The following is a 24,083-nucleotide window of genomic DNA, read 5'->3' as shown; positions in this document are numbered from 1 at the left end:
GTCGACTTGCATACATGCACAATGAAAAGACTGTTAGACTCTGAGCTTTCGGCCATAGCTTTTTTCCACAGAAGCAAGCAAAACTCGTATAGCCAGATGGAGAAAGCAGTCATATATGAGTGAGGTGTGTTTGCTTGTATGAATATGTATGTGTGTGTTTTCGTTTCTGCAGGAGGCTTTGGCCGAAAGCTCAGTGTGGAACTGTATTTTCCTTATGCCTGTCTGCAATGTATTGTCATTTTTACGGTGAGTAACAATCTATCCTGGCGTGCACATGGGGGTTTTTTAGGCTAGGCAGTAGTGCGAGGTGTCCCGATGAACACTCATCAGTCGACGTGCAGGCAGGGAAATGAGGACGCGCTCAGTATAAAGACACTTCAGCTATCAAGATATTAGCAGTAAAGTTCCTGAATTTGCAGCCCTCCAGGATGCGTGTGGCACGCAAATTATTCTCAGGACTGAGACCTGGCTGAACCCTGAGATAGGAAGTTCTGAAATATTTAGTGAGGGTTGGAATGTGTATTGGAAAGACAGATTAGACACCGTAGGAGGTGGTGTCTTCATTGCAGTTGACAAAAATATTGTGTCTACTGAGGTCAAAGTAGAGTGTGATTGTGAAGTTATCTGGACATGTTTAACAGGGCTAGGAGAAATAAAGTTAGTTGTTGGGTGTTATGACCGGCCACCAGGTTCCACCGTGACAGTTCTAGAATCATTCAAAGGGAGTCTACACTCTGTATCGCAGAAGTACCCGGATCATGCTATATTAGTCGGAGGCGACTTCAACCTACCTAGTATAGACTGGGATGTCTATGGATTCATTACAGGTGGTACAGACAAGCCATCGTGTGAAATACTTTTGAACACATTATCCAAAAACTGTCTTGAGCAGCTAAATCGACAGCCAACGCATAATGGAAATATTTTAGATTTGGTAGCCACGAACAGACCAGACCTCATCGTCGGTGTCAGTGTTGAGACAGGAATTAGTGGTCATGATGTTGTTATTACGACTATGGTTACGAAAGTTAAAAAGTCAGTCAAGAAGGCTAGGAGAGTATTCTTACTAGAAAGAACAGATAAGCAGTTGTTAGCATCCCACTTAGTAAATGAATCAACTTCATTTACTTCCGGTACGATGGACGTGGAAGAATTATGGGCAAATTTTAAACACATTGTAAATCACACATTGGACAAGTATGTGCCGAAAAAGTGGGTTACGGACGGAAAAGACCCACCGTGGTTTAACAGAGCAATTCGGAGAATGCTCAGGAAGCATAGACAGTTGCACTCGTGGTACATGAAAGATCGGGAGAATGAGGACAGGCAGAAGTTAGTAGAGATTCGTGCTGATGTATAAAGAGCGATGCGTGAAGCATACAACCACTACCACCGTCATACCTTAGCAAAAGATCTTGCTGAAAACCCAAGAAAATTCTGGTCTTACGTAAAATCGGTAAGCGGGTCGAAGGCTTCCATCCAGTCGCTCACTGATCAGTATGGCCTGGCAGCAGAAGACAGCAAAACGAAAGCTGAAATTTTAAATTTAGCATTTGAGAAATCTTTCATGCAGGAGGATCGTACAAACATACCGCTGTTTGAGTCTCGTACAGATTACCGTATGGAGGACGTAGTGATAGACATCCCTGGGGTTGTGAAGCAGCTGAATGGGTTGAAAATAAATAAATCACCAGGTCCTGATGGGATTCCAATTAAGTTTTACAGAGAATACTCTACTGCATTGGCTCCTTACTTAGCTTGCATTTATCATGAATCTCTTGCCTAATGTAAAGTCCCTAGCGACTGGAAAAAAGCGCAGGTGACACCTGTGTATAAGAAAGGTAAAAGGACGGAGCCTCTCAGTTCGAATATAATGAATTTCCTTGAGACAGAGAAGTTGCTGTCCATGCATCAGTACGGCTTTAGAAAGCATCGCTCCTGTGAAACGCAACTCGCTTTTTTTTCACAAGATATCTTGCGAACCATGGATGAAGGGTATCAGACGGATACCATATTCCTTGACTACCGGAAAGCATTTGACTCGGTGCCCCACTGCAGACTCCTAACTAAGGTACGAGCATATGGGATTGGTTCCCAAATATGTGAGTGGCTCGAAGACTTCTTAAGTAATAGAACCCAGTACATTGTCCTCAATGGTGAGTGTTCATTGGAGGTGAGGGTATCATCTGGAGTGCCCCAGGGAAGTGTGGTAGGTCCGCTGTTGTTTTCTGAATGTTTGGCTGTTTGCTGATGATGCTGTGGTGTATGGGAAGGTATCGTCGTTGAGTGAATGTAGGAGGATACAAGATGACTTGGACAGGATTTGTGATTGGTGTAAAGAATGGCAGCTAACTCTAAATATAGATAAATGTAAATTAATGCAGATGAATAGGAAAAAGAATCCTGTAATGTTTGAATACTCCATTAGTAGTGTAGCGCTTGACACAGTCACGTCGATTAAATATTTGGGCGTAGCATTGCAGAGCGATATGAAGTGGGACAAGCATGTAATGGCAGTTGTTGGGAAGGCAGATAGTCGTCTTCGGTTCATTGGTAGAATTTTGGGAAGATGTGGTTCATCTGTAAAGGAGACCGCTTATAAAACACTAATATGACCTATTCTTGAGTACTGCTCGAGTGTTTGGGATCCCTATCAGGTCGGATTGAGGGAGGACATAGAAGCAATTCAGAGGTGGGCTGCTAGATTTATTACCGGTAGGTTTGATCATCACGCAAGTGTTATGGAAATGCTTCAGGAACTGGGAGGCTCTAGAGGAAAGGAGGCGTTCTTTTTGTGAATCACTACTGAGGAAATTTAGAGAACCAGCATTTGAGGCTGACTGCAGTACAGTTTTATTGCCACCAACTTATATTTCGCGGAAAGACCACAAATATAAGAGAGATTTGGGCTCGTACAGAGGCATATAGGCAGTCATTTTTCCCTCGTTCTGTTTGGGAGTGGAATAGGGAGAGAAGATGCTACTTGTAGTACGAGGTACTCTCCGCCATGCACCGTATGGTGGATTGCGGAGTATTATGTAGATGTAGATCCTTGTTTTTTTAAATAATGTTTAAAAAGACAGATTGTGAGTGCTTGGCATGATCTGGATACTCTTCAGCCTACAACGACATTACTGCTCTAGTGGATTTGGTGAGATTTACCATAAACGATATTGACTTTTTGACTGTCACGTACATTTCGGATGTCTCAATAGCTTTATGAGTGAGTTATCTGATTACTACGACAGCAGAACACAGATTGATTGGCTTCAGGCACACTGATAAACACAAGAACCATACTTGAATTGTGTGTTTGCTATTTGGTATAGCAGAAAGTCCAGGTTAGAATGTCTACAATATCATGAAAAGAATCAACTGCTACTCACTGTAAACATACATGTCGAGTTGCATACATGCACAGTAAAAACACTGTTAGGCTCTGAGCTTTCGGCCATAGCCTTTTTCCACAGAAGCAAGCAAAACTCGTATAGCCAGATGGAGAAAGCAGTCATATATGAGTGAAGTGTGTTTGCTTATATGAATATGTATGTGTGTGTTTTCGTTTCTGCAGGAGGCTTTGGCCGAAAGCTCAGTGTGGAAATGTCTTTTCTTTGTGCCTGTCTGCAATGTATTGTCATATTTACAGTGAGTAACAATCTAGCCTTGTGGAGCCCCTTGTCCTGACAGGCGGGACTGTGGTTTCCGGCACTGTTATTTTGATACCGTTTGGTCAAGTCCCATACATATTAAATCACTGACGTTCTCTTAAGAGTTTCTTTCAAATGCCAGAGAAAAATGTATATAGCACCATTAGAGAGGGAAAAAAAATCCTTATTGTCGTAATTCGGCAACTATGAATGATAAAAATTATCACGAACATCAGGAAATTTCCCGTATTGTCCATTCTAACTTGGAGAAACCCTACATTTATTCATTGTGGATACATTTAGGGTTGTCTATCGTGGCAACCTCATGCTTTATAATTCATAGTTGATCCGGAATGTTCGGTTTGGTATTAGCTGCAAGATTTATTGTAATCATGCAACTGATAGACTGTAAAATAATGCAAGAATCCGTCTTTATTATAACTTTAGCAGCAGTGTGGATAGAAAAGTGGTGCTGGTGGTGCTTTTACTGTAAATTACAATATTCTGTATTTGTGGCATTATAACATTCTATAGTTTCTAAAAAGCAGATCTTTAATTCAATCAAATAAAAAATAACAGTAACAACAGGTATAAAAACTGCTGGTGATTTATTTTAACATAGCAAATATTCATCCCACATTGATCATATCTTTGTACTAGTGAACCTGGCAATGCTCTGTAATTGCAAAATGTGTTTTGGAATTAGATGTACATCTTAAATTCCTTGCTCCCCCCCCCCCCCATTTGTCTATCTCCTCCTCCATCCATCTGTCCTCCCTCCCTTTCATCTGTCCCTTCCCCCCCCCCCCTCTCTCTCTCTCTCTCTCTCTCTCTCTCTCTCTCTCTCTCTCTCTCTCTCTCTGTGTGTGTGTGTGTGTGTGTGTGTGTGTGTGTGTGTGTGTGTGTGTGTGTGTGTGTGTGTGTGTGTGTGTACACGTGCCACATCCGCACCTGCCCCTCCATCCTCCTACCCCTCTCTATGACTGTGGGCCTTGTTTGTTATTGCAAATGAAACTTTTATTGGGAAATGCAGTTGCTTAAAATGAATGGGTAAATTCGTTGGGATCATCAGTTGTACAGGGTTTGAGAGAGACTTCTCCAGCTGCTGGATCTGTGAGGATAGAAGCTTCATTGCTGCATTGCTGGTGTTTCACATAGTTTTAATCTGTGAATGGGTAGGATTAGCAAGTTTTGGAGTTCTGGGAGGATTTACATTCCATAGTAGTATTCTAATCATTAGCTGATAAGCCATAGATACACCTTCCCTGTTTTCTGTAAAACTGATAACAAGAAAGAAAACAAATCAGTATATTGTGATATATATAATTTTTGTTTGATATATTTAAGCAGAAAGAGTGTATATATGTGAGAAACAATTTGTCTAAATGTTTACATGCCCTGCTGTTGTAGTTGAAACTGACTACAAGAAAGAGAATGAAATGGCACATATTCACAGCAGTTTCTTTCCCGGAGTCAGTTTAACAGAAATCATATACATTGTTGTTTGAAAAAATATATAGTCTGTCAGTCTGAATATTCAATTTTGAAGAAAAAATGTTACAATATTTTTGAGAATTTTGAGAACAATGTTTCCCCTTTATATATTATATACATATTAATGTATTAGATGTGTATTTATATGTTGTGTATATTAAAAAATAAACTATGTGTGAGATTTTCATATTATCTCTCTCACTAGGCCCAAACTCTTAGACCTACAGAAAAAGTAAACCGTACCTTTTTGCAGGAAACTAAGGTAATTAAATTTTGTACTGGGATACTTTTTGTTAGAGGCCATAGTTTTTGAGTTATTCGAAAAAACTGTACCAGAGTGACCTTCAGTCACAGTCTCACTCCACACTCAACCCCCAACGGCCAGGATTTGTAGTGTGTTGTTCATGGCACTCTCTCCTAACATTGTACAAAAATTTGCAACTGTACAAATTATTTCCCACATTCGATCTTCTTTGGTCTTCATTAACTGACCTTGCTATAATACCAGCGTAGTTCACCAGTTACAGATTATAAAATTGATCTTAGTGTAAATTTTACCTAACAATTTTGTGTATTTTTAACACCATAAAATAAACAATTACATCATTGTATTTTTTAGTTCTTCTGATGGTGAAACTACTGTGCATGTAAGAGCTAAGTTTAGATCGAATTGTCTGTGTAATTAGTGTAGCATAATACACTCCTGGAAATGGAAAAAAGAACACATTGACACCGGTGTGTCAGACCCACCATACTTGCTCCGGACACTGCGAGAGGGCTGTACAAGCAATGATCACACGAACAGCACAGCGGACACACCAGGAACCGCGGTGTTGGCCGTCGAATGGCGCTAGCTGCGCAGTATTTGTGCACCGCCGCCGTCAGTGTCAGCCAGTTTGCCGTGGCATACGGAGCTCCATCGCAGTCTTTAACACTGGTAGTGCAAGGGAACTTGCTGTTCCAACAGGACAATGCACGTCCGCATGTATCCCGTGCCACCCAACGTGCTCTAGAAGGTGTAAATCAACTACCCTGGCCAGCAAGATCTCCGGATCTGTCCCTCATTGAGCATGTTTGGGACTGGATGAAGCGTCGTCTCACGCGGTCTGCACGTCCAGCACGAACGCTGGTCCAACTGAGGCGCCAGGTGGAAATGGCATGGCAAGCCGTTCCACAGGACTACATCCAGCATCTCTACGATCGTCTCCATGGGAGAATAGCAGCCTGCATTGCTGCGAAAGGTGGATATACACTGTACTAGTGCCGACATTGTGCATGCTCTGTTGCCTGTGTCTATGTGCCTGTGGTTCTGTCAGTGTGATCATGTGATGTATCTGACCCCAGGAATGTGTCAATAAAGTTTCCCCTTCCTGGGACAATGAATTCACGGTGTTCTTATTTCAATTTCCAGGAGTGTATTTAAAGAATTTGATTTCCTCTCATTACGCTTTGGGGCACGTTTAAATTATAATGTTAATTAAATAGCCAACTATGAAGGTGGCGTAATAGCCCAGTCAGTAGAGACCAAGAAAGGTTGAATATCAGGACTAGTTTGTGTAACTGGAAATTTTTGTACAGTGGTAGGAGAGAGTGCCACGAACAACATACTAGAAATCCTGATCAGTGGAGGCTGACTGTGGGAATGGGGCTGCGTTTGAAGGTCACTTTTGTACTTTTTTCTTTAATAACATGAAGACTATGGCCTGTAGTGAAAAAGTATCCCAATACAAAGTTTAACTGCATTAAATTTCCTACAAAAAGGTCCTGTTCACATTTTCTGTAGGACTACTAGTTTGCTTGTAGCGAGTGAGAGAATTGCATGCTTCACAGTAAAAAGAGGTTGGCCAGATGGTGCCACTACTCAGATTAAAATAACTTATTGGGTTGACTGTTCAGTGTGTGGCCAGCCATCAGCCAGTCACAATTCTTTCTTGAGCATCACGTAGTGGATGTGTTCACTGCTTTGTAGGTTGTCCCCCAATCACTGCTATCATTCAATCACAAAGTGACTTCATTTGATCTGTAATAGTCGTATTGTAAGCATGTTGTGCTCCTATCAGTGTGACAACTCCATCTGGAGGGTTCACTTTTTCTGGCATGATGCAGTCTCCAATACAAATGCTACTCATGGTGCCATTATGGATTTAAAAAAAAAAAAAAAAATGGGGCAGTCCTGTGTCCTTTATCTCACCCCATCGAAACATCATATGTGTAAAGAGAGAATGTGCAATAACGTATAGTTATGTGGAACCCATTAAAAGGGCTAGAAATCAGTGATAACTTTCAGATCATCATTCTATCCACCAAGAGATGGACTAAAATGAGCAATTTACTGTCTTTCTAATCTGCATTTATACCACTGCACCTTGTGCCTAGTCGCCAATATCCCTGTACTTGCCCCATGTGCAAATAGAGGCATACATGTATGTGCATGCATCTCTTTCTCAGCATGTGCATATAAGTGATGCCATTCACACCTAGAGAGAAGTGCACACACACTACTCCAGTGATCAAACTACAGCTGCAGGTTAAATTTGCATGTATGGCTGGACAATGGGCAGTTGTTTTGTTTACCAGAAATAGCCACGTGTGCTGGCAATGAGCCCCAGTGAGGCTGCAGCATAAACATGGGCTTTGGCCACCTACTATTACTTACAAGGCTTACTGGAGGGAAAAAACCCTTTGTATATTCTTAACATGTAACGAATACCTCAAGATAATATAACTATGCATATTTTATTTATCTTGCAAAATGTGCTATTGTAATGGTTAATTATAAATATGAGAAAAATTATATTTAGAAAAAAGTAACAATCGTGATATCAATATGCTTGTTAAGTCCTTCAGTTTATATTACGAATACAAAGAATCATAAAAGAAGGTTGTATACCTGGAAGAATCCTGGAGATACTAATAGGTATCAGATAGATTATATAATGGTAAGACAGAGATTTAGGAACCAGGTTTTAAATTGTAAGACATTTCCAGGGGCAGATGTGGATTCTGACCACAATCTATTGGTTATGAACTGCAGATTGAAACTGAAGAAATTGCAAAAAGGTGGGAATTTAAGGAGATGGGACCTGGATAAACTGAAAGAACCAGAGGTTGTAGAGAGTTTCAGGGATAACATAAGGGAAGAATTGACAGGAATGGGGGAAAGAAATACAGTAGAAGAAGAATGGGTAGCTCTGAGGGATGAAGTAGTGAAGGCAGCAGACGATCAAGTAGGTAAAAAGACGAGGGCTAATAGAAATCCTTGGGTAACAGAAGAAATATTGAATTTAATTGATGAAAGAAGAAAATATAAAAATGCAGTAAATGAAGCAGGCCAAAGGGAATACAAACGTCTCAAAAATGAGATCGACAGAAAGTGCAAAATGGCTAAGCAGGGATGGCTAGAGGACAAATGTAAGGATGTAGAGGCTTGTCTCACTAGGGGTAAGATAGATACTGCCTACAGGAAAATTAAAGAGACCTTTGGAGAGAAGAGAACCACTTGTATGAATATCAAGAGCTCAGATGGCAACCCAGTTCTAAGCAAAGAAGGGAAGGCAGAAAGGTGGAAGGAGTATATAGAGGGTTTATACAAGGGCGATGTACTTGAGGACAGTATTATGGAAGTGGAAGAGGATGTAGATGAAGATGAAATGGGAGATAAGATACTGCGTGAAGAGTTTGACAGAGCACTGAAAGACCTGAGTCGAAACAAGGCCCCGGGAGTAGACAACATTCCATTAGAACTACTGATGGCCTTGGGAGAGACAGTCATGACAAAACTCTACCATCTGGTGAGCAAGATGTATGAGACTGGCGAAATACCCTCAGACTTCAAGAAGAATATAATAATTCCAATACCAAAGAAAGCAGGTGTTGACAGATGTGAAAATTACCGAACTATCAGTTTAATAAGTCACAGCTGCAAAATACTAACGCGAATTCTTTACAGACGAATGGAAAAACTGGTAGAAGCGGACCTCGGAGAAGATCAGTTTGGATTCCGTAGAAATGTTGGAACACGTGAGGCAATACTAACCTTACGACTTATCTTAGAAGAAAGATTAAGAAAAGGCAAACATATGTTTCTAGCATTTGTAGACTTAGAGAAAGCTTTTGACAACGTTAACTGGAATACTCTCTTTCAAATTCTGAAGGTAGCAGGGGTAAAATACAGGGAGCGAAAGGCTATTTACAATTTGTACAGAAACCAGATGGCAGTTATAAGAGTCGAGGGGCATGAAAGGGAAGCAGTGGTTGGGAAGGGAGTAAGACAGGGTTGTAGCCTCTCCCCGATGTTATTCAATCTGTATATTGAGCAAGCAGTAAAGGAAACAAAAGAAAAATTCGGAGTAGGTATTAAAATCCATGGAGAAGAAATAAAAACTTTGAGGTTCGCCGATGACATTGTAATTCTGTCAGAGACAGCAAAGGACTTGGAAGAGCAGTTGAACGGAATGGATAGTGTCTTGAAAGGAGGATATAAGATGAACATCAACAAAAGCAAAACGAGGATAATGGAATGTAGCCAAATTAAATCGGGTGATGCTGAGGGGATTAGATTAGGAAATGAGACACTTAAAGTAGTAAAGGAGTTTTGCTATTTAGGGAGTAAAATAACTGATGATGGTCGAAGTAGAGAGGATATAAAATGTAGACTGGCAATGGCAAGGAAATCGTTTCTGAAGAAGAGAAATTTGTTAACATCGAGTATAGATTTAAGTGTGAGGAAGTCGTTTCTGAAAGTATTTGTATGGAGTGTAGCCATGTATGGAAGTGAAACATGGACGATAACCAGTTTGGACAAGAAGAGAATAGAAGCTTTCGAAATGTGGTGTTACAGAAGAATGCTCAAGATAAGGTGGGTAGATCACGTAACTAATGAGGAGGTATTGAATAGGATTGGGGAGAAGAGAAGTTTGTGGCATAACTTGACTAGAAGAAGGGATCGGTTGGTAGGACATGTTTTGAGGCATCAAGGGATCACAAATTTAGCATTGGAGGGCAGCGTGGAGGGTAAAAATCGTAGAGGGAGACCAAGAGATCAATACACTAAGCAGATTCAGAAGGATGTAGGTTGCAGTAGGTACTGGGAGATGAAGAAGCTTGCACAGGATAGAGTAGCATGGAGAGCTGCATCAAACCAGTCTCAGGACTGAAGACCACAACAACAACAACAAGGTTTGCTTGACATGGGGATTTTGTAAACAGAAGCATTGGAAAGAGTATCAAATGTCTGGATATTTTGTTGTTGCTTCGATGAATTCAGTTTGCTGGCTAAGCCAGAGGTGTTAGGTGCTAAAATTTGTTTGTGAATCAGAGAGAGGAGAAGTTTCTGCTATAGATAAAAGAAGCACAGGACATTAAATGTTGTTTTTTCACTTCCATTTGCAAATCAAAACTTACTTTATTGATGCGCATTTCTACTTGAGACTTTGAGATTTTTTTTTTTTATTCAGGAATATATTCTTCAAAGTAAGGCGATCATCTTTCATGAAACTTTGATTCCCTGAGCACAGTAGGGTAAGGGCCACATCATTTGCAGAGTTGCAAGTCACCAGTTACTCTGAGCTATCATTTTAGACAGCCCTAATAAACTGTAACAATGTGTTTCATCATATATTTTTCAAGAGTAAACCTGGAACTATTGTTATCAAATATATGGGGTTCCATTTCCTTACTTGTCTCCCTCTTCTGTGTCAGACCATTGATAGTGGAGGAAAATGCAAAATACAGAGACACTAAATCAGTGATGATAAGGTTAGATCTGATGTTTCAAATTCTTGCTATCGAGGACAGTTACCCCAGTTTGAAGTTCCAGTGAAAGATATGTGCTGCATAGAAATCTAACATTATCCCAGTGCATCTTATGCGTACAGAAAGTTGAACAGATGTGAATCCACCTTTAAGATTCAGGTCAACTCTGCTATTACTGTGGTACATTTTAATGATGGAATATCAAATGCTATATTCACTTGCAGAGAATATGTTAATGATTGCTGAGATCCTTCTCAGTTAGTCTCATATTCCAAAAAGTTGCAACAAATGAATATAGCAACAAACAAATTCTGAGAGAGATGGGATCTGAATCCAACAATACTTTTCTGAAATTCATTTTAACCTGTCAAGAGTTAGGCAAACATCCCAATATTTCTTGCAATTGTTCTCATCATGACAAAATATTTACCAGCTCTATAATTGTTGGTGTTGAATAGCTCAAATTTTCTTTTGTCCTTTTAGAATAAGTGTCCTTTTTGCAATGTGTAACTTGCTGAAGTTGTACATAAAATTATAAACATGGTATATTTTTATAATCAGTACTGCGCATGTTGTAATATCATTGGCTACTGGGAAGGATTCCAGATATTTCATATTATTCTCTAGTAATTTTGTGTACTGTGAAGAATACATTCATATTAGCTTGTGAGTCAAGAGTACACTTCACAACTTAATTGTTTTTTATTTTCATTACTCTTGAAATTTATATTAATGAGACCTATCCTTTTTTTAGGCAAAACAAGCCAAGATGATGTGTGCTATGTCGTTGCTAAATATGACTATGCAGCTCAAGGAGCGCAGGAACTGGATCTTAGAAAGAATGAACGCTACCTGCTGTTGGATGATTCAAAACACTGGTGGAGAGTTCAGAATGCTCGAAATCAAGCGGGATATGTGCCAAGCAATTATGTCAAGAAGGAAAAACCATCACTGTTTGACAGGTATGCTTTGTATAATATTGTTTTTGCAGTGTTCTTCTCCGTCATACTTTAAATGTCCTTTGGCATTTTTAAAGAAATTGTATAGCACTGAGGAAGTCACTTGTCAGAACATATTGCATACCTTAATATTCAGAACTTCAACTGTTCTCACATTCAGTGCTAGAAAAATTTCTCTGAAATCTGTTTAGAGAAGTTGTGTTCCTGAGAACACTTACGTGAAACATAATCAGATTTTATCTTCTCTTTCTCTAGTCTGTTTTTCCTAAATGCTCTAACTTGTATCACTTTTATGTACTGTAAACTTTGTCCGTATAAATGACACTATTGAACACTACTTCTCCCAATGTACTGCTGGCTCCAAACTGACTATCTCATTCCTTGTACACCTAACTATATCCTCATGTCCTGTCCTGTCCTGTCCTCTTCTGTCCTGCCCTATCCTATCTAAAGCCAGGCCATCTGTGGAAGCAGTGAAATCTTTTACCAGCTGTGCTGTAACTTACGCACAGCTTTGGCATAACCGTCAACCAGTTACCCTCCTGAATAAATAGCCACTGCCAAACTGTGGCCAAGAGCAGAATTTGTCACTCTGTCTTGCTTGACTTCAATGGCTGCTTCACAACTGGTGCAACCTTTATTATATGCATCCTTTCCCACACCATCTCCAAGTACCAGTTTCACTGAACTGCATTGGTGGGAATTGTCCTTACAGTACATCCTTGGACCCTGCAAGCCAGGTGGGCAGAGTATCCTCTAATTCTTGTTCCACACTCACCTCGCTCCACCTCGTCATCATACTGCCCCCTCACCCACTTCACTCATTTTACTCCTTCAACCACTAACAACAATCTTTGTCTTTATTGTACCTCCCCCTTCTAATCCACTCTTGTTTATGCCTCCTTTATCCCCTTAGTCACTCCACCCAGTATCACACGCCAGCTAAGCTACATCATCAGTACAATGTAGGTCAGTAAAATGAAGCTAAACAGGTGCACACATTTTTTTTTTCCTTTTCCTATGCCACCTGTATTAATTAGGTTTGAAGAACATTGTTCAAAAGTTTATCTAAATTTTCAGTCTCAGTTATGTGCCTATCAACCTCTCAATGCCTTCTTGCCTTTACCGTCATTAATTTTCATTGTTAAATGTTGATTTGTTTGGTGTGAACTTTGAGTTAAACAAAAAACAACTCTAAAAGATAGTTTATAGTTTTGTGTTCCTCATTTCTGAAAACGTTATCACAGCTTATGATTTTGAGTATCAATCCTAATAACTGGACACTGCTATTAACAGATTTATTCTTGAAGAACCTTATGGTTCATTCCTTCCACACTGTGTGAGCTGTATTTTGTAATAAATCGGAGCTCTTTTGTGTTTCTGTCATTATTGAGATGAAAATTGCGCACATTATTAGTTTTTCTAGTGGTTCCTTTGCTAATACTGTATTTAGCACCCTTGTAAATACAGATACTGACCTGTGAACTTAAAATGGGAACATCTTTTAGAAAGGAAATATACAGAGTTTCTACAAAAGTTCTTCTTATATCCTTGCTACTATCCCATTGCAGTATTAGTAGATAATGTTTACTCTACTCTGATGCCAATAACAGTCATTATTTTCCCGACGATCAATCTACTGTTGGGTGTAGCAGTTTATCGGGCAAGAATTAAATTTAACTTGGCCCTTACCCGTCCCTGATGAAGAAACCATTAGGCCTGAAAGCTAGGCAGTGTGTTACTTGTACTTGTTTCTAATGGCAGTTCTATACATTTTACCTTCCAAATGTAAGTCCTCACCAGCAATTCTGTCTCATAATTTATTAAGAATTAAGTTTTCACTATTGTAGGATCTTTATACTATGAACTCTTTTCATTTTTTGTGTGTTTTATCCCCCCCCCCTTCCTCCCCCCCCTATTAATTGATTCACAATGCTAGATCACAAATGTGTTATATCATGTATTAACAAAAATAATCAGTTTTTGAAAACATAATGTAATTGTATGGATAAAAATTCTACTTTCCAAACGGCGGCAGGAGAACACACATATAAAAGGCATTACATATGCAAGCTTTTGGAGCCAGTGGCTCCTTCTTCTGGCAGAAGGGTTGAAGGTGAAGCAACTAGGGTGAAGGAAAAGGACTGGTGAGGTTTAGGAAAAGGGGTGGAATCCAGAAAAGTCAGCCAGAACCCTAGGGCAGGGGAGACTTACCAGATGTATGAGTCTTTCCTTCTCGTCCTGTCTGGTAAGTCTCTCCTGATCCAGGATTGTGGATGATTTTTCCGAACTCTGCCCCTTTTCCACCTTTTCTTAAATCTCACAAGTCCTTTTCCTTCAGCTCTCTACTTTCCCTTTCAAACATTCTGCCAGGAGCCACTGGCTCCGAAAGCTTGCATACGTACTACCTCCTGCCAGTTCTTATATCATGTCTAGAAAGAACTAATTTTGCCTCCTGATTTAAATAAAATAGTAAACCTTTAACATGGAATGAGAGCGAAGGTGACCTGATTTCTCTGTTTGAATAATGTGTGTGTGTGTGTGTGTGTGTGTGTGTGTGTGTGTGTGTGTGTGTTTTTATTAGTGTGTTTTCTCACCCTGTTTCTTAAAGAGGAACTAAACCAAGAGTGTGCTGAATCATGTACTCTGTGAAAAATGAAAATACTCCCATGGAATATTATGCAAATAATTTAGGAGTAAAAGTAAGAACTTACCGAACAGTAGAGGTGTTGAGTCAAGTAATTCCCAGCTTTCAGATTATTCTTTTTTGAGCTGGAGCATACTCATGGAGGCACCACCCACAACCTACTCTGTAAACAGATTTCCTGTGCCATGTCCTCATCCCCTCCCCCCTTCACCCACTCCTCCCACCATCCTCAAGAATCAGGTTCAAAGGAGCATCCCCCTCATCACCCTGGACTGGAACAACTAAACAATATCCTTCGCCAGGGCTTTCATTGTGTCTCATTATGCCCTGAAATGAGGGACATCCGACCCAAGATCCTTCCCACTCCTCCTAAAGTGATGTTCCGTTGCCCATTTTAGTACAGTATGTGTACATGCTTTGGACTGTCACAGAAAATCAATTTTGTAGTGACAAATGTACTTTCCCATTACACTAAATTTTCTAAATTATGGTTATAGGAAATGTACAAATTGTTGATCTCCAGCATCAATACATTTCTGAGTAAAAATTACATTTTCCATAGCTTACACCAAAGTGTGCAATGACATTTTTGCACATGCTGAATAAATTCTGTTATAGAATATCTCCAGGCTATGCAGCTTATAGTGGTGCACTACTTCTTTTACTGTGTCCCATAAGAAGAAACAGAAGTCTAGAGAGTGCACAGGAAACTTTATTGGTTCCACATGTTCTGTCACTGCCATTATACGAGGGCTATCCACAAAGTACAATATGTTTTGGAATTAAAAATAAATAAAGAATTGGAATTTTTTTATTATATACAGATGAAAGACACACTTAAATACTACTTTTCTACATAGTTGCCATTTAAATTAAGGCACTTATCGTAGCGATGGACGAGCTTGGAAATTCCTTCGTCGTAAATTTCGGCCGCCTGCGCCTTCAACCACGTGGTTACCTCTTCTTGAAGCTGTGCGTCGTCATCAAAACGCTGCATAGCCAACCACTTCTTCATTGCTGGGAATAAGTGGAAGTCACTCGGTGCCAGGTCGGGACTGTACAGCAGATGAGGAAACAACTCCCACTTAAGATTCGAGAACTTCACGAGTGGCATTTGCCGTGTGGGCGCGGGCGTTGTTGTGAATCAGCAAGATCTTTGAGCCCAACTTTCCCCTGCGCATGTTTTGTATTGCTCTTCTGAGGTTGTGCAGAGTTTGGCAATACCTTTGAGAGTTTATTGTAGTGCCTCTTTCCAGGAAATCCACAAAAATCACACCTTTTCTGTCCCAAAAGAGGTAACCACGTGGTTGTAGGCGCAGGCGGACGAATTTTACGACGAAGGAATTTCCAAGCTCGTCCTTAATTTAAATGGCAACTATGTAGAAAAGTAGTATTTAAGTGTGGCTTTCATCTGTATATAATTAAAAAAATTTCCAATACTTTATTTATTTTTAATTCCAAAACGTAATGTACTTTGTGGATAGCCCTCATATGAATTGTCTTCCCTTACCCTCCATTCTGGTAAGTCTCCCCTAACTCGGTGTTCTGGGTGACTTTTCTGAACCCTCCCCATGTCTTAAATCTCACCAGTCCTTTTCTTTCACCACTTTTCCTTCCCCTTCGTCTCTTCTGCCAGGAGGAGGAACCACTGGCTCCAAAATATTGCAAATTTCAGTACCTTATGCTCCTGCTGCCCCTTGGTAGTAGATTTTTATCTGTCCAATTACCTTATAAATTTTGATTCAAGTAATGGAAAATCCAGGGTGGAATTTGACAATGTTATGAAAAGGAAAGTCACTACTCACCATATAGCAAAGATGCTGAGTTGCAGATAGGCATAACAAAACGACTGTCACAAATAAAGCTTTTGGCCATTAGGGCCTTTGTGAACAATACACACACACACACACACACACACACACACACACACACACACAAACAAACAAACAACTGCAGTCTCAGGCAACTGAATCCACACTGCGAGCAGCAGCACCAGTGCATGATGGGTGTGGCAACTGGGTGGGGATAAGGAGGAGGCTGGGGTGGAGAGGGAGAGGGATAGTATGGTGGGAGTGGTGGACAGTGAAGTGAAGTGCTGCAGGTTAGACAGAGGACAGGAGAGAGGGGGCGGTGGTGGTGGGGGGGGGGGGTCACGGAAGTAGCGGAAAAGGAGAGAAGTAAAAAGACTGGGTGTGATGGTGGAATGACGGCTGTGCAGTGCTGGAATGGGAACAGGGAAGGGGCTGGATGTGTGAGGACAGTGACTAACAAAGGTTGAGACCAGGAGGGTCACAGGAACACAGGATGTGTTGCAGGGAACGTTCCCACCTGCACAATTCAGAGAAGCTGGTGCTGGTGGGAAGAATCCGTATACCACAGGCCGTGACTGTGACTGCGACTGCTTCCAGCACTACACAGCCTTCATTCCACCATCACACCCAGTATTTTTACTTTTATCCTTTCTCGCTACTCCCTCACCTCCCTCCTGCCCCACCTCTCCCCTGCCCTCCATCTACCTTGCAGAACTTCACTGTCAGACACCTGCACCATACTATCCCTCCCCCTCCCCACCCTAGCCTCATCCTTACGCCACCCAGTCACCACGCCCATCATGCGCTGGTTCCGCAGTGTGGTTTCAGTTGTCTAGCGATTTTCCTCTTCATAATATTGATTCAAGTAAGATTGCACACCCCTAAAATGCTACCCATATATCCCATCTGACACACAACTATCACCTGTTATTCACAGAATTGCACTACATGGTCTGAGTCAGCCTCGCCTAGTTTCTGTACTTTCCTTCTTTTCAGAATTTGCCACATGCTACTAGTGTTTGCACCATTATTACACAAAGCTTGTCTTGAAGGTTTTTGTGCTGAATTCCAACACCACATTAGAGGATTCATCACTTGTAATCATGCGAGATTGCCACAATCAGTCTTTATGCGTATCAAAAACTGTTGCGTGTATTTCAAATTTATCTCACAAACATTCAGTTAATAATCTTTTTAGTGAATAAGTCCCAAACTTAAGTTTTCACAGTCTCTGAACAACAGCAACATTCCCAAACTTCCAGTAATGTTCCTTAAAGATTAAAGGTATGTCTCCTGTTTTTATGGTAATTGCCTGCCACTGGCTGGTTTTTCTATAACAGGTCAGTGTATGTACATTTATTTATGCTTCTTGTGAAAATCAGTCATCTGCTACTAAATACAAGACATATGATACAAAAAAATCTTTTGACAATGTTATGAAAAGGATAGATTGCTATTCAGCATATAGTGGGGATGTTGGACCACAGATAGGCACAACATAACGACTGTTAGACAAGTAAGCTTTTGGCCAAAAGGCCTTCTTCCGCATTAGACCACACACACACACACACACACACACACACACACACACACACACACACGTATTCTAACATCTGCAACCAGAGACTGTGTGTGTGTGTTTGTTTTGTCTAATACGGAAGAAGACCATTTGGCTGAAAGCTTATTTGTCTAACAGTGTTTTTGTTGTGCCTATCTGCAGCTCAACATGTCCACTATATAGTGAGCAGTGATCGATCCATTTCATAATATTGTTATTATTCCATCTTAAATTTTCCATTGTTTGGAAAAAAATCTTTTTTTCAATCATACATATTTTAAGGCAATATAGTGCATTGACAAAATATATTATCAAACAAAAAAGGGTTTCAGAACAATTTGAGGTGCCTGTCTGTGAACTTTTTGCGCATTGCTGTTACATGTCAAAATTCAAATTCTATCATACCTCTTGAAATTTGAAAGAAAAACAATTTGCACTTGAAAACTATCCCCTAACTATTGTTCTTAAAGTTCAGTTTTCAATAGTGCTTCCTCCAAGTAATATTTTTAAGATTTGTACACAATTAGACACTCATGTTTTGTGTGCATTCAATGTCCACCCTGATAGCTGAGTGGTCAGCGTGACAGATTGCCGCCCTGTAGGCCCGGGTTCGATTCCCAGCTGGTTCGGGGATTTTCTCTGCCCAGGGACTGGGTGTTGCGCTGTCTTCATCATCATTTCATCCCCATCTGGGATGCAGGTCACCCAATGTGGCGTTGAATGTAATAAGACCTGCACCAAGGCGGCCGGACCCGCCCCGTAAGGGGCCTCCCGGCCAATGACGCCAAACGCTCATTTGCATTTTTGTATCTTCAATAAATATTTTCTTTGCTTTCCTACATCAGTCTCCATAGTTAGACTCACTTCAACACCACTTCAATTCAATAGCTTCAGAAATACACTCTTAAGACAAAAAAAAGTGGCACACCATGAAGGAATTATTCACACGGGACAGAAATCAGTATATGTGATGCACATCTGTGGGCAAACAAATGATGACAATTTCAGAAAAAATTTGTGATTTAATCAAGGGCAAGAGCTTCACCAATTGAACAAGTCAGTAACTCGTTGGTCCACCTCTGGCCCTTTTTCAAGCAGTTATTTGACTTGGCATCATCTATAGTGCTCCAAGCATTTGCAATTGGGAAGAGAGATGGAGATCTTGCTGGCCAAGGTAGGGTTTGGCAAGCATTAAGACGGTCAGTCTAAATTCTCGTCATGTGCGGTTTGGGCATTATCTTGCTGATATGTAAGCCAAGGAGGGCTTACCATAAGGGGCACAGAATATTGTCGATGTACCGCTGTACTGTAAAGGTGTCGCAGATGACAACCAAAGGAGTCGTGGTATGAAAAGAAATGGCACACCAGACCATCATTCCTGGTTGTTGGTGATAATCAGGTTGGTATCCCACCACTGCCCGTGGTGTCTACAGACAGGTCTTTGCTGGTCATTGGGGTTCACTTTGAAGTGGGGCTCATCACTGGTTCTACTCCAGTGAAAGAGAATCCTGCTTGCCAAACCCTATCTTGGCCAGCATGGTTTCTAGGTCTCTCCCCATTTGAGAACATTGGAGCATTATGGGCAGGACCTTCCAACCATCTTGCGATTTTGACACTCTGATATCCCAGTTGGACAGCATTTGGAAAATATCCATCGGTAGGACATCCCACAGCTCTGTCAATCAATGCCAAGCTAAATAACTCCTAGCATAAGGACCATACATGAACCAATGTGTTATTGACTTGCTCAATTTGTGAAGCTCGTTCTCTTGAAAAGATCATACAATTTTTCTGAAATTGTAATCATTTGTTTATCCATACATGTACATCACATCTATCAATTTGTCCCATTTCGATAATGCCCCCCCCCCTCTCTCTCTCTCTCTCTCTCTCTCTCTCTCTCTCTCTCTCTCTCTCTCACCTTGACACATTTCACATCCTTTTCATTCTCATTGGTATTTGCAGAAGTACTAATATTTCTGTCAATACTTTTTCAGCATCAAGAAAAAAGTGAAGAAAGGGTCTGGTTCAAAAACTCTTCCTTCCAGTAATTCACCATCACGAGCTATTGAATCACCAACAATGGGACGACGTTTGCCAGCTGACCCATCGGAAGCTATTGGAACAGCTGTTGTGAAGTACAATTATCAAGCTCAGCAAGCAGATGAGCTATCTCTAGTGAAGGGAACACGGATTTTGATTTTGGAGAAGAGTAATGATGGCTGGTGGCGTGGACAGAGTGGTTCAGTGGCTGGTTGGTTTCCAAGCAATTATACACAAGAAGAAGGGGATGCAGATGATACTTTGCACACATATGCTATGGCAGAAAATGTTCTCGATATTGTTGTTGCACTCTATTCTTTTTCATCAAACAACGAACAAGAGTTATCATTTGAGAAGGGAGATCGCCTTGAAATATTGGACAGACCACCCTCTGATCCAGAATGGTATAAAGCTCGCAATGCACAAGGCCAAATAGGCTTGGTTCCAAGAAACTATCTTCAGGTGGGTTACTGTATGTGTAAGAGAACATGGTCTTGTCGCTCGATTTCTTTCATCTTTTTTCTTATTTGTATAATTAATTTGGTTTAGGAACTAAGTGAATACCTTACGCAGCCCTATAGAAATCGAGATGGCGGTGGAGAAAGGCATGATTCGCTGGATCATCGAACAGACGGTAATGCCCCAGGAGTTCGTAGTGTCGACCGACCTCATCTCGTGGGAAAACCGTGGTATTATGGAACAATTACTCGTGCCCAGTGTGATAATCTTTTAAATCAACATGGCCATGATGGTGACTTCCTAATAAGAGATAGTGAAACGAATGTGAGTTCTGCTTCAGTAAACCAAAATTTTCCGTTGTGAATTATGAGGATATTGTTTTGCAGATTTATGTAGTAATTTTCTTTTCTCTTCTTGTAGGTGGGTGACTATTCGGTATCTTTGAAAGCTCCTGGACGAAATAAGCATTTCAGAGTGCATGTGGAAGGTGCACTCTATTGCATTGGTCAGCGGAAGTTTCATACCTTGGATCAGCTTGTAGACCATTATCAGCGTGCACCTATTTATACTAACAAGCAAGGCGAGAAATTATATCTCGTACGGCCACTCCCAAAATCTTCAAATAACTGCTAAATATTAGTTTTACATTATTTACCCTACTCTTAACCTGAAGAACATATCTGTCATTCAAGAGTTTGTGTTTGTTAGAATATAATTATAATATATGCTGGAAGAATAACGGCAGAATGAGTGCAAGTGTGTGTATAATATTGTTTTTTTTTGTTTTTGGAAGTCTTGGAAAGCTAGTTTAGTTTGTTAGGAATAATTGTGATTGCGTGAGAAGTTCAGTGAATTATGTGACCATTTTTACATATTATTTGAGATTCATAAAATACTGTTGTGTTATGATGTAACAGTGAGCTCCATAAGACTCTAGTCATTGTTATCTCTGTGGCAAAAATAAAATCAGTTTTCCAAAACAAATGGCAAAAATATGCACATTATAAAAATAAGGAATATGTTACTGATTTTGGTTAATGAAGGCTGTAACTTCATTGTAACCATTTTATTGAGTTGCAGGTTTAATTTATTATCTGACTGTCTTGCAGAGTAGAGTCCTGTGTTGGCCCCTTCTGCAACATTCTGGATGCAGTAAGTGCTTTGTATATTATTTTAGATGTGTGATTGATTGTAAATGATAGATTCATTGGAACCTCGAAGTGCTGAAAGAGAAAGATTTCTATATTTGCATTTTTCTGTTAGTACATATTATCAGAGCTTGGTACCTCTTAAAGAGTTAACATTAATACTTTGCTCTGTTTAGAATACTGTTGAGTCATTGCATTTTTGTATGCCACATCTATATGACCTTCCCTGTTGTGAATAATTTAGTATAGAAGACTGCACATTATGAAAATGCATAATATCAATGTGTAATCATAATTCTAGTGATATAATGAGAATAAATGTTTTGTCACTGTGTCACATTTTTGGTGATCTTCCATTACTCAGTGGATTAATAGTACTTTTATGCCATTCATTTTTAATATACCTCATCATTTGACTTGTGTAAACTGTTTGATGCAGCAGAGATACTACAAAATTGTTGTATGTGTAACTACTGTGTGAACAGAAATTGCTGTTACTGGTTTTTGTTATGTTCTTTGTACCCTTATGCTTACATGACCTTTATGCAAGCAGAACTTCAGTATCATAGTAATAGAATACTAAATAAGATGATAAAGCAAATTGATTACAAATCAAATTGTTAGCACTTCAAATCAGTAAAAAATTATCTATTTCCAATAAAGACATTGATGTAACTTCGTTAGATCTCAACAGTGTGCTCCTATATACATTTATATGCTTCAGATGTGGTATACATGACCTGCTTTACAATTATCACTATTACAGTGGTTAATACTGTAACCTCAGAGCCTAAGAACAGGATGAGTTGTAAAGATTCCTTTATTTTAAATTGCACAAATGACTATGACAGTACCAACCCTGTTTAAATAAAATTTAAATTTAACTGTGTGAAATTAGAGATTTTAGATTCATGAAGAAATTGACAAGAGACTTTAACTTGATATTTACATCAAAGACTTGTATGATGTACGAGTCAGCACTGCGAAACTATTTGACATGTAAATTCTTTCTGCTCTATGTTTCTTTTGTTCGTTGAATGATTCTGCACAGATTAACTTACATCTGGCAATTTGTAGTGTCAAGCAACTCTTTGAAACTAATTACAGAATATTTGTTTAGATGTTCAAATTTAAGAACATCTATGAATTAAGTTTTCAGACAAAATTAAGACTACTTAAAAACAAAGCTCTCTCAACAATTGCAACTGTAGGAACTAGACTAGAATCTCTCTCTTCCCCCCCCCCCCCCCCCTCCCCTTCTCCCTCTCCTTTATTACTGATTCTGCAAATGTTAGTAATCAACTTACACACCTGGTTTCTTTGCTATTATATTTTACTTTTTCTTTTTAATCCCCAATAAACCAAAAGATTTTGTTTTCCACCCGCTAGTTAACAAAATGGCTTTGGACCAGTTAAAACAAGAATGCAGGAAAATTGCCATATTGATAAGCACTTAGGCAGTGTAATTAATCAGAAATACTGAACAGGCAACTAAGGAATTTTGTAACATAGCATTATGTATTAAAATAAATGTGTAATACTTTGTGAAATACAAGAAAACATTAGCAAAAATTACATAATTCGATAGGATTCTGATTTCGTTTTGACAACATTTGTAAATGTTTTCAGCAATGAAATAGCAATATTTACTTACCGTCACCTTGCAAAAAAAAAAAAAAAAATTGTATCAAAGGATACTTAAAAGGAGCACTGCTTGCCATACTGAACATTATTTTAATTTTTCATCTAGATTCTCTGATTTGAATTTATGAATATTTGTATAATTTAATTTTCTTCTTTTCACTGTATAACCATTCCTTTGTGTAAATTATTGTAAACATTCAAGGAATACGCTATGTAATTAATTACCTGCTGTATATAGGTTTTGTGTGTGTAATGATATGATGCAACTGTAGCATATTAATTTTGTGTTTTCATGAGTGACTGCATATTTATTATAGTAATTGGGAAGTTGTGACTTAGAAATGAAAGTTACTAAAGTACAAGTGAGATTTTTTTTATGACGACTCTTTGCAGAAGGGTCATGCTTCTGTGTCCTTGCTCATTTTTAATGGACTGCAGATCTTCTGCTTGGATATAAATTATTATATGGTCAGTGTACTATTTTTTAATTTGCCTATTGTGTAGCTCTTTTTTAAACATAAAATGCTGCAAACATTGTAATGAGTTAGTATTCATGTTGTATGCTTTTTTCTGTACCCTGCTTTAAAAATTCTGAGTCTGCTCTGTTTGTGGTCATCCTAACTTTGTTCACTGAATTTAGAGCCCAATGAGATGTTAATCAAGACTGGGCATCACTTAAGTAGCAAGTGAAACAATAATTAGGAAGAATGTTTGTGACAAAGGTAGAATAAAGTTTGACTGACCATGAGAGACAAGCAGTAACGGCAAAATATCATCAGTTGCTTTAGGTTAACAAACATGTTTTTTTATAAAACTTTCAGCAGTGATGGCTGTCATCATATTCATACAGAATTTGTGGGAAGAGATGCAGGTACCACTGTAGGTGAGAATCCTTTTCAGATATACTAATGAAAATAAT

General features: G+C 39.5%; 1 protein-coding gene across 4 annotated transcripts in view; it reads left to right on the top strand.

Annotated features, from left to right (window-relative positions):
• Nucleotides 1-23,704, top strand: part of LOC126260156 (cytoplasmic protein NCK1) — a 71,425-nt gene extending 47,721 nt beyond the window's left edge. For 3 of the 4 annotated variants that reach the window (XM_049957416.1, XM_049957413.1, XM_049957414.1), the window contains 4 exons: nt 11,650-11,857; nt 19,868-20,375; nt 20,463-20,696; nt 20,793-23,704. In XM_049957416.1, the coding sequence (XP_049813373.1) occupies nt 11,650-11,857; nt 19,868-20,375; nt 20,463-20,696; nt 20,793-21,005 (1,163 nt within the window). In that variant the 3' untranslated portion in view covers nt 21,006-23,704. The remainder of the gene's footprint in view (nt 1-11,649; nt 11,858-19,867; nt 20,376-20,462; nt 20,697-20,792) is intronic. The other variant, XM_049957415.1, reaches the window with a different exon arrangement.
• The last annotated feature ends 379 nt before the right edge of the window (nt 23,705-24,083 follow it).

The sequence above is a fragment of the Schistocerca nitens genome, chromosome 5 (genome assembly GCF_023898315.1).
Source record: "Schistocerca nitens isolate TAMUIC-IGC-003100 chromosome 5, iqSchNite1.1, whole genome shotgun sequence".
Classification (NCBI taxonomy): domain Eukaryota; kingdom Metazoa; phylum Arthropoda; class Insecta; order Orthoptera; family Acrididae; genus Schistocerca; species Schistocerca nitens.
The sequence above is the reverse complement of the archived record's forward strand: the minus strand, read 5'-3'. Positions and strand labels throughout refer to the sequence as shown.